Below are 11,347 nucleotides of genomic sequence, written 5' to 3'. Positions count from 1 at the left end.
GTGTGTGTGTGTGTGTGTGTGTGTGTGTGTGTGTGTGTGTGTGTGTGAGTGATGCGCCGTTATTTTTAAATCTTGTAGTGTATGCTTGTTTGAGATTAGAGACAAGTACATCTGTGAAGATTCCCCTTATGTGTGTGATGCAACCTGATTTGAAAATCGTTTAGATGTACAGAGCTCATTTAAATAATGATTCTTCTTTGATTGACGTGACAAACATCAAGTGCTCTTAGCAACCACTATACCCCAACTTCCATGTCATCAATAAAAATGACATTGACAGGACACAGACATCAATCACTGATTGGTTAAATAGACAATATTTACTGGGAGCAGTGCACCTTAATCAACACTGATATTTAAGATATGATACAAATGCGCTATGGTTAGCTTCGTGGCTAATGTGCACCAATGGACTCCTATATTTGTGAAATGTCCACACGGCTGGTGGAAAAGCAGCATGTGTAGGTCTGCTCTGTGTCCTCTGTGAACGTTGAAGCGACCCAGGCCATGGTTCACCATGATTACTGTGTGTGTGTCTGTTCTCATCTGTATGACGCTAGATGACCAAAGACAATGACAATGTTAACAGGTAGCAGTCAGACATAAATCATTTGCTGCAGTTTCTCTAGCAAAGAAAAAAAGCTGAGGAAAGTGTTTTCAGATCATTTTTTGTTACACAACACGGCTCCGAACACTGAGGACATTGAGGCAGAGAATGTGATTAAAGTTTTTCATTTGGGATGTGGGAGGGGTGCCAGATGTTAGGAACTAATGAAACCCAAGGGCTGCCAAAGCACGCCAGATTAGCAAACAGAATTTTAAATACTAATTACTTTCGAGTCTAGACAGACAGCATGTCAACTGCAAAGCACTTGTGACTAAATGAATATTACTACTGTCTTAGAAAGTTATTATCATCAACTTGGATACTACAATTTCACTGTTTTAGGAACTTCCGTATTATGGAAGTTGCAGCCTTATTGATATGACTCTTTCAATTTTAGCTTTGGATTAGTGTATGGACACATGGTGCTTGCAGTATAATAATAAACCTAATCATGAGGAATCAACAGTTAACAGACAGATGACAGGTGACATTATTAAACACACGAGCCCCTGTTGGTGGCTATAAGCTGGACCCCGACTCATTTTCGAACCAAGGGCAACGTCCGCCATATTGGTTGTCGTTTGACGTGCAGGTGGAGGGAAGCCATTGTGCCTGAATGATCAACGGTCTGGTTCTTAGACAATTTGTCAGTGGTCCCCACGACTGCTCTGGAAATGTATTATTTTGCTATTACTGCAAAAGTATTTTGCATGTTGTGAAAAAAAACTGTAGTCTTGAGACTGCCATGATACAACTGAACTAGCTGACAAACAATATATTCTCTGCATCTTCCAGACCTCTGCGGTTTTATATTTAAATTTTTTGCTCCTCTTGCTTTCTGTTCAAATGAGAATTGCACAAAGTAATCCAGCTTTCTCTTTCTTGCTAGCCTCTCTGTCTTTTTAGTAGCCCTCTTGTTAGAAAAAACAACTTGATTGGCATTGTCACCGGACAAAACCGACCAGGGGAACTGTGCTTACGTTCGGTGTGAGCCTTTTAATTGAGCTGTTCATTGTCAGCATAAAAGTAGAAGGTCACGTGAGTTAACGCAATGTACAAGATCAATAGAACTGCACGGTGTCCGTCTGCACAGCTTTATCCGTCTTAGCCCCGCTCTACTTCCTGACCTTCGGCTATGACGAAGACACATTCGTTGGATACATTATTGCCTCGGCCTGATTGTTCTCGCTCGTGAAGATGAGACTTTTCTCCAGGTGTTGTGGACAGCTATTAAATTGCCCCTTTTCTGGGCTCTGAGATGTACTAAATTTGCCAGGCCTCTTACCCGACGCCCTTTGAAAACACTCATGTGTTTCAAGGCAAATGTCTTTCAAATTTGTTGCAGCAGACCCTGACAGTACAGGCTTGTTGGCTTCCTGTGCAATAATTCCTGCTATAGATCAACCGGTTATTTTCCTTTGCTCTCTGCCTCAGCTGCTGATGATGAAAAGCCAGCATGCAGTGGCCACTGAGTTATGCATTTCAATGACGCTCATGTCGAGACCCTCGCCTTGCCTACTCTATAACCACAATGGCCACGGCCCAGTGAGAAGTGATTTATTTTTTTTTCTCAATCATGAGAGCCTCAATACTTGGTTACCTTGGCGGCGGCGGCCGTCCTTGTCACATACATACTCGTACACCTACTCTGCTTTCTCGCTGCAGCCTGAAGCCGTGGTGATTTTAAAACGGGTCTTACCATTCGCTAGTTTTATCATACCTAAATCAACGTGTTGGGAGCTTTTCAAGATCAGTGTTGTTGCTATTGGCCCGATGGTTGACCATATTAAAACCCAACACATCCTGGTTAAGCTACACATGTTTCCCCCTTTGATGATTGCTACATCTAACTCACAGGGTATAGTTTAGACATAAAGCCTAAATCTGACTCCCAGTATGAGGTTGTTTGCGTAAAAAAAATGTTTGATCAAGAGGGTCTAGAGTTTTGCCTTTTTTTGCTGATTAAGCAAACTGAAATTGCAAGAACTGTACCTACTGAGCGGCGATGTCTCAATCGATTAGCCGAAGTACAGAGATGATTTCCCAACTTTAATGTGCACGAGACGGTGTCATGTGTGTAATGCTCACTACTGCACACTTCAGCACTTTGTAATTGTTTTGAAACTGTATAAACCACCCCACCAGTTACTGTAGCTATCCTTGTGAAGTTACTGAATTTAAAGCAGCAAAGTTGGCGAGCTAAATTCGATTACACGAGCTTGAATTACCTGCTGCAGTGGCCCAATGGTCTTCTTTTTTTCAGTCGAAAAAGAATTAACTTTGCCTTACGCCATTTGCAGTCACATTTGCTGTGTTGCCTCTTTGAATAAACTACCCTCTACATATATTGAGTCACTGCATCACCAGTGCAGTGTTTCCTTGTGTTTTGGTAGAAAATTAATGGAAATCAGCCGTCACCTGTGTTCATTCAAGGTGTGAACACCATATTATGTGAAACAAAACGAGCATAGAGACATGCTCTACATACAACCTCGTACTCCTTTTAAAGATATTCAACTCAGATAACGGCTTCCCATTTTATGATTTCACCTTGAGGATTTCTGTAGATTTGATGCTGGGAGGCATGCAGCTTGTTGATTAGGACTGTACAAACACTGAATGCTAATGTTCAGAGAGGTTATTCAGTTTCAATCGGGAGGGAGCTGCAGTCGCTCCCAATCTCACTCACGCTGTCTTTGTCTCTGTTTTTTTGCATATATACCCTAAAGGGTTTTGCCTAAACAATTTATTTGTTCCTGTTTCTGCTCTTTATTTGAACCAAAGTTAAAACTTCTCTGTTCTCGCTGCTCTTTGTCCCATTGCCTACCGTCACATTTGGGTAAAAACTTTAGATCTCCAGCATTTGATGTCTCAGTGACGAGAAATATTAACACTGTTTTGAATCTTGATTGCATTCTGTTTTGATTGCATCCAAGAAGTCTCAAAATTGGAATAGTTTTCGTAAGTCAAAAGCGTATTGCTTCTGTTATGCTATGTGCCACTATCACACACACACACACACACACTATTGTTCCTTCATCTGTAAACTACAACTGGGAAGACTAAAGGAACTGTTTGGTTTATGTAGAGGAATGCCCTATTTTCTGCGTTATTAACTTCTAACAGTTCTCTCACAACATGTGGATCCAGAGAGATCCTAACCTAACCTGACCTAATTGTTAAGGAACAAGTTTAAAGGGAAAGTTCACTCCAAAATTAAAAAAATACGTATTTTTTCCTCTTACCTGTAGTGCTATTTATCGATCTAGATTGTTTAGGTGTGAGCTGCCTAGTTTTGAAGAATCGGTCGTGAAGATTGTTGCCTTCTTTTCAATAGAAAGTGGCAAAAAAAAAAAATTGCTTAAAAAAAACTCAACAGCGATGTCTTTTTCCAGAACTCATGACCCGGTTATTCAAGATAATTCGCAGACCTCGTTAACGGCTTCATGTAGGAACTATTTCCTTTCACTGTTTAATCACCTTTTCCAAAGAATCGATGGATAATAGTCATGCAGGGAGTGCCGTTAATGACACTGTGGGCTCCATGGTAGCTCTGACAGCAGCGGGGGGCGGGGCTTAGCGAAGGGTCAATTACAGAAGCTGAGCAAGAAAAAAAACCCCCGTTAACTTAATAAACACCACATATTCTGATGTCGTGATAATGTTGATCGTGCCAGAGAAGATATAGCGTACACTTAAACTGATACAGATAGTTGTTTTTTTTTTTTTTTTTTCGGTGGGCTTTTCTTTTAGGTGGCTAAAATACATTTTGCTGCCGCCCACGTCCACAGTTGTGTATTACCTCGCTTCCGTGTTTATACTTGTGTCAGTTTCTCCAAAATCGGGGCATGCTGACCTTTTCCTATAGCTAATACATTGACTATGGATAAGTACCTCATGCAAGCCCACTTCAAAACGCACAAACTATCCCTTTTAATGTCTGATATTTTGACGAGCACTCATGTAAAATAGGAATTAGTTTGATTCTCTATGTAGACACACCCGGCATTGCTTCTTCAAACTATGTCTCCTTCACTGGAAAGAAATATGCCCTTTTATAAATACCATCAAGCTATACATTATGTTTGTCCCAAGCTTTGGATAGTACTTCTTTAATCACAGGCAGCGGCCCCCTGGGATCCATCAAAGGCACCTTCTCCATAAAATGTGTCTTAAATCAACTTTCTCACACAGAGCAGTCTGAAAATTCAATCCTCCGATAGCATATCTGATGGAGCATTGTGAACTTGCTTAACCTCCTTGAGAATGATACGTCTCACAAATGTCACTTGCATCATGTTAGTATAACCTCCATTTCCCTCTGGCCCCGAACTCCTTACTCTCCATTGTGACTTTTTTTTAGTTTTTGCCATTTTTCATTTTTTCACTCAGAAGATCAATGCCACTGTGTAAAGGCCTTTAACAACATTGTGTTGGTATAAGTGTTTTTCTATCTTTGGACAAACAACACTGAATACATTTTACAGTTATTTTTTAACTGTAAAATGTCTCGGTATGTATCTTGAAAACATTTATGGAATCCTTTTCAAAGACGTTGGTGTGCATCATGTGTTTAATGACCATTATTAGATCTGTACATTCTCAAATATTGATAGGGTTATCATCCTCACAAATGCAGTATTGGTTCAGACTACAGGACTTCTATAGATAATTCTAGCTTTAACTGTGTCTGAATGTGCTTTCCATTTGCTGTTTCCCTATGTCTATAATATGTCACTGCAGATGCTCTTACTATGCGATCCTGCGTTTGCTACTGCTGCTTTCTCCTCAGCACAAAGTACTGAATTCTACTTGTTTTTTTCTTTCTTAAAACTTTTCCACAGTGGCGGACGAGCATGGAAGTGTTGCCGTCAGTTGTCAGTTTTACACTGTTATGATATTGATTTGATGTTTGTTATTTCAGTTGGGTGCAGAGCTTCGGGCATGAGGGTCTCGGACTGCTGCTGGACGTTTTGGAAAGGTTGCTGTTCAAGAAACAGTAAGTTTACGCCCTCACTCCTGTGTAATCTTGCACAGACTCTCTCCTATCTCACTCCAATTCTTTATTCAGAGTCCTGTGTCTGTTTATGACAATGTACACTCCTCTTCAAACACCCTGCATACAGTTTGGAGTCTTCACGCTGTACTTTAGAGACCAACTGCTCCTCATTACTCTCTCGTGTCCCCAGGCAAGAGAAGCTCGACAAAAAGAATCAACACAAAGTTGTCCAGTGTCTCAAAGCCATCATGAACAATAAGGTAATGACAATACATCTTCTTTTGTCAGCAGACCCAATTGATAATATTTCTTAATTTTGGTAGTACAGTAAGTTTGTTTAACCTTAGATTAATGCTTTTCATTGCCCAACACTAGGGGTGTCATTCTTTACTAGTATTTCGTTTCATGAGAGAAAACAAGTAGAAGGAGAATTTTCTTCGGTTGATTCAAAGATTTTGCGTTTATGTTTTTCAGTGGTTGTTTGTGTCTGTGGGCATTATAGCCAACATTAACTTTATGTGGGAGTTTTTGCCATTGGATGAACTCTTAGAGACTCATTAAAGGTGCAGCTGTGGTGGCAGGTGTTCTCCCACCAAAGTCAGAATTTTACTATTCCATGTTATTCCGTTGTGTCCTTTTACCCTTCGGGGAAAAAAATCTATCCGAAATAACTTTTTGTATTTTCAGTCGAGTCTGATCTCCAAGGGTAATTTTAATCCCATCCATGTCGACATCTGGTGTTGTCATGCAATTACCAAATTAGGCACCTGGGATTTCAATTACAAAGGGTTTATGACCAGTGGAGAAGAAGAGTAGCTTCACAACAATATGGAGCCAATTGGGCGGAGTTTTACTAATGTCCTGATGCAATCTGGATGATGCTGTGTGACATATTTGCACAGATCTAAGTTTCCTGGCGTGCAAAAAGTCCCCACTCTGGAGTTAGTACTTAACAAAGAGAGTGTAAGTTAAGGAAAGGGAGAAAGAAACGACTGTATTTGCAGATTCTTTCAATGTGGTAATAATGTACTCCACAACAAATGAATAACCATATACCACACAACAGTGTGTCTCTGTTTCTATATCTCTGTGTTGTTTTGTTGTGGGTGGATATTGCATCTCAAACAAAGCAGTTTATTTACTTTACAGATTTTTAGATGCATTTTAAATGCAACAGGATCGTGCAAAATAGACTTTTGGTTATGGATTTAGTGTCTGAGTTTCGTTCCTGGGACTCCTTATAGTAGCTCTTGGCCGCAGCAGAGTTTGATCAGTGGACATAAATGGACACGGACAGCCGTTGTGTTACACAGAACAGATTACCTTGAGAAGGAAAATAAACAAAATGGCATTTTGAAAAGACATAAAAAGGAGGGCAGGGCAATAAACCAAAAAATGTACTGAGACGGACATTTTGCATCTCTTACCGACCCGATTTAAGTCATAGATAGGTAGATAGATACTTTATTAATCCCGCAAGGGGATATTATCGCTACAGCAGCATTATGATACAGGTAAGCAATCAAAGTAACAGAGTAAAAAATTTAAAATATTGAGAATAAAAATGCACAATATATACATTAAAAATAACAGTAAAAAATACACAATACATACAATGAAATAGAATATTAAATTAACTAACTAGACAGTAGTGCAAATATTGTTTAAACCACCAACAACAACAAACAACAGTTTAACGGAGTTAAGTCATTTCATTATGTGTGCTAGATAACCTTTCTACGGACAAGCTGCCATTTCTAGCCTATCCCTGAATGCACTTTTAAGTACAATACATCAAAGTCAGTGAGCATGGAAGTTGTTGTTTTTTCCCCAAAACCTTTATAGCTCATTTTCATATTATTTATGGTGTGTTCACACCAAACACTAATCACGTCATTCACACCATTCACGTCATTCACACCGCGCTGCGTTGTGATGTGTTCACACCAAGCGTTTGGTGTGAACACACCATAGTAACAATTTGTTCATGCACTTTGCTTAGGTTAAGCAAACACATTTCCAAAACCATAAAACAATACGATCATATTGTGATAAAATGTTTCCACTCAAGGTCAATGGACAACTGTATTGAATTACCGCCCAGGCTTAATTAAGCACAATGTTCGTAAGAATATGTGCCATTGAAGTATCTTTTATTTTTAACAAAGCTTCTGCTTTTCCTCCTTGAATGTTGTGAGTCCACAGTTGCTCTGGGGAAAAAAAAAAAAATCTTGCCACATGGAGCTAAAACCCAACGGAGACAGATATACAGGCACCTTGGCACACAGTGTGCTGTAAGGTCTCATGTAATCCTGCGTCTCAACAGACGCCAGATGCCAGCATTTACCCGTAGGCCTCTCTGTCAGCCCAGACCTTTCCCTGGCTGGAGAGGCATCTTGGGATGGGATGTACCCACAATGCCAAGAAGACAGGTGTTCTCTGCCAACTGTCAGAGCAACCTTTTTCTTCTTCTTCTGCCTTTCCTGCGTCAAGTCATACAGTTGCATGTTTTCTATTGTCTGTCACCAATGTCCAATAATGTAATACTAAAGGTTGCCACCCTGTGAAAGTGCCCTTTGAACTTAACAGTATCAAGAAAATGACCCAATATAGATTAGTTTATAATATACAACTCTGAATTTGACTTCTATTTCATTTTCGTGATTTTGTCACGACCCACAGACTACAATTTTGCTCGGTATTTACACTCTTTGTCTTCTGTATACGCTACTTTAAACTGTATGTAAACAATGGCATTGAGAAGATCTGCCAGGTTTTTACAAAGTATATCAAAACAATTCATAAAATATATAGTATATACATCCGACGTGTGTTTGAATAGACAATCCTTCTCCAGCTGTGTCAACTTCTGTTGTTTTTTTTTTTTTTAGCGATGACAGAGGGCTGTCACAGTTCAGCTTTCTTTTGTTCCTGGAAATTCAGCAACCGCTGGCTTCTTCAGCACAGAAGTACACAAGTACACCGTTTAATTACTGTGCTCTTGTCATGAAATGTGTTTTGCGAAGCCGTTAATTATTTGATCAGTTAAATGCGTGAGATAAGGGAATATACCATGACGGACATAACAGAAATGTGACAGAGAAGTAATGATATTTCTAACAAAGTAAGCAAACGATTGAACTACTTGCACATAACTGTTCGGATGCAAGGACAAAGCTGCTTCTTCAAATGTATAAAGCCCACATCAAACAGGCAAACAGACAGTTTGATTTGAGAGCCCAGTAGTGCTTGGTGTCAATGCCAGGTCAACAGAAGCACTTTGTAATTGTAAACTGTGAAAAGAGAGAAAAACGTCACTTTTTGATGCCTTCCTTGGTAAAAGAAAAGCCCAATTCATTGCGACACAAAGAGTGAATTAATTGAAATGCATTATTTGTCCCGGATATTTTAATTTCCCCCCAAAAAAAGAAGAATTTATTAACCACAAGCAATGAATGAAACTGTGTTCTCATTGTTCAGCCGTAATTACAGCTCTGACTGTTGCTGAAACTCTTCTTCATTGTACAGTGCTGTTATCACATCCTACTACTGTATTAACAAGTACACATACAATCAGGGTAGTTTTAAAGATGGTGTTCTTACAGGATTGTTTTTCTTCTTTTTTTTTGGCTTTGGCATACAACATACGGTAAAACTCACAAAGCAGAATTCATCTAAATCAGGTCAATAATTTCCCTGCCATGTAATCACATTTTCTGTTGGCCACGTTCTGTACTGTGCCAGACCTCTGAGTAGCATTGCATTATACATGGAACTAAAATCACTGTTGACCTTGAGGCTAACTTTGGCCAAACATTTGATCATTCAAACTTAATTTGGAGTGACGGTTAATATCGTGAATTTGAATGAATCTTGTGTACGATTTTTGGTTTTACTGTTCCACGGCACATTGTGTTCTTGTTGTTGGAAATGGGGAGAATCACAGCATATCTGGTTCATCATGTTTTGCATTTTGTGTTCACTGCAGTATGGCTTGGATCGAATCCTGGCTGAGGAGAAAAGTCTTGTGTTACTGGCAAGAGCCATTGATCCCTCCCAGTCTGCCATGATGACCGACGTGGTGAAGCTGCTGTCAGCCATCTGCATTGTGGGCGAAGAGAACACGTATGCTCGACCTTCATTCATTCTGTCAACATATCCATGTCTTTTGTCATTTTGAAAGACAGTTTTTTGCAGAAATGCAGAAAATATTTGAAAATAGGTTGAGAGATTTAAAGTGGCTGCAAAGAAAATAGATAATGTACAGTATGCATTTTCAAGTAAGAAAGAATATTTTGTCCAGTTGATTTAGTTGTTGACATGAGTTAATTATTGATCATCATAAGTTTTATCACAATCCTACTCGAGTCATAAGTCACGTTTTAGCGTGAAGGTGATGAAATCCCCCGGGAAAAGGCCCATCCACTCGTGTCAAATTGACAATAAAGGAACCTCAGGCGCAGTGGAAAAGGACAGAGCGCATGGTCAAAATCCCTTTAAATGAACGTATGTCTTCCTTTTTTTTTCCTCCCCAATTGTGCGCTCATGCATTTCTTGTTTTCATCTAGTTTGGAAAAGGTCCTTGAAGCAATCACCACAGCAGGGGAGTGGCGAGCCATGGAGAGGTTCAGTCCCATTGTCCAGGGACTACGAGATCGTTCGGTTCAATTACAAGTAAGTGCAAAGCACATGCACTGTACAGCTTTTGACACCCTGTCGTTTCACTCAGATTTCTCTGAAATGAAATATAGAAAGGCTGTAGGAAGTCGACTTTCATATATCACAAACCGCTCTATGTTCAAGGGTCTCTTTGTCATGAAATCTTTAGTCTAAAAACAGAAAAGTCTTTATCAGTTATAGTCTTGTTTTAAGCCCAAACTGGGTGTTCCAGTCACGATGGCAACATTGAAGCACCTATATGTTGACTATTATTGTAGTTATCAAACTTTTGTGTTCCCGTATATATTCAGTGGCTAGTGTTTATTAACTGTTCTTGGAGGGAATTGGTTTATGTATCGATAATGGTTAAGTGTCCGAGTACCTAGTACCTTGCACCTGTTCAGTAATGAACATAATCATTGTGTAAAGGTGCTAGTTGCTCAATTCAGATAAAGATCTTCCATGATTTGCAGTTGCAATATGTAATAACCGCTACTGGTGATACTGTTAGCATTGTAGCTAATTATAAGCTGTAGAACAAACTACATCACGTACTGTAGAACTAGGAATTAAATCATTGTGCAGTAAGAACAAAACACAAACAACAGCGAAGAAAAACAACACCACAACAATACCAAGAGTTAACAATCTCTAATCTAATCTATAGATAAAGAAGCTTTGCCTCTCTCATGCTCATAAGTTAATATATTGTAAACTCAGAGTCCCCCCTTAATCAACTTCATGGTTTGACAAATTATTTACGGCATCTGATGCTCTCCCTTTCCTTGTAATCCCTCTCTCCGTGGACATAATTGTTCAGACGTATCATCTCCCTGCTGCTGCACACACTGAGATATTGCACATGGGCTGCTTTAAAGGGGGACGGCATCAGTTTGTGTCACAATAATGTAATTCATGATTAAAGTATGTTTTACTGCATTTTTAATTGGTAGCTGAGGGATGTGAAGAGAGTGATCATTCATCCAATACCTAACACACACACACACACACACACACACACACACACACACACACACACACACACCAGACCAGCAAAACAATCTGAAACACATTACCTTTTG

The 11,347-nt window shown here is 39.5% G+C and overlaps 1 protein-coding gene across 1 annotated transcript in view; it reads left to right on the top strand.

Annotated features, from left to right (window-relative positions):
- Window positions 1–11,347, top strand: part of LOC116382925 (protein diaphanous homolog 3) — a 158,360-nt gene that overhangs the window by 24,935 nt on the left and 122,078 nt on the right. Inside the window, exons 6-9 of the mRNA XM_031846369.1 lie at window positions 5,532–5,606; window positions 5,797–5,866; window positions 9,595–9,731; window positions 10,175–10,280. Of these exons, the coding sequence (XP_031702229.1) occupies window positions 5,532–5,606; window positions 5,797–5,866; window positions 9,595–9,731; window positions 10,175–10,280 (388 nt within the window). The remainder of the gene's footprint in view (window positions 1–5,531; window positions 5,607–5,796; window positions 5,867–9,594; window positions 9,732–10,174; window positions 10,281–11,347) is intronic.

Source organism: Anarrhichthys ocellatus, unplaced genomic scaffold, assembly GCF_004355925.1.
Source record: "Anarrhichthys ocellatus isolate YVR2014 unplaced genomic scaffold, GSC_Weel_1.0 scaffold6, whole genome shotgun sequence".
In the NCBI taxonomy this organism is placed as follows: Eukaryota; Metazoa; Chordata; class Actinopteri; order Perciformes; family Anarhichadidae; genus Anarrhichthys; species Anarrhichthys ocellatus.
The sequence above is the reverse complement of the archived record's forward strand: the minus strand, read 5'-3'. Positions and strand labels throughout refer to the sequence as shown.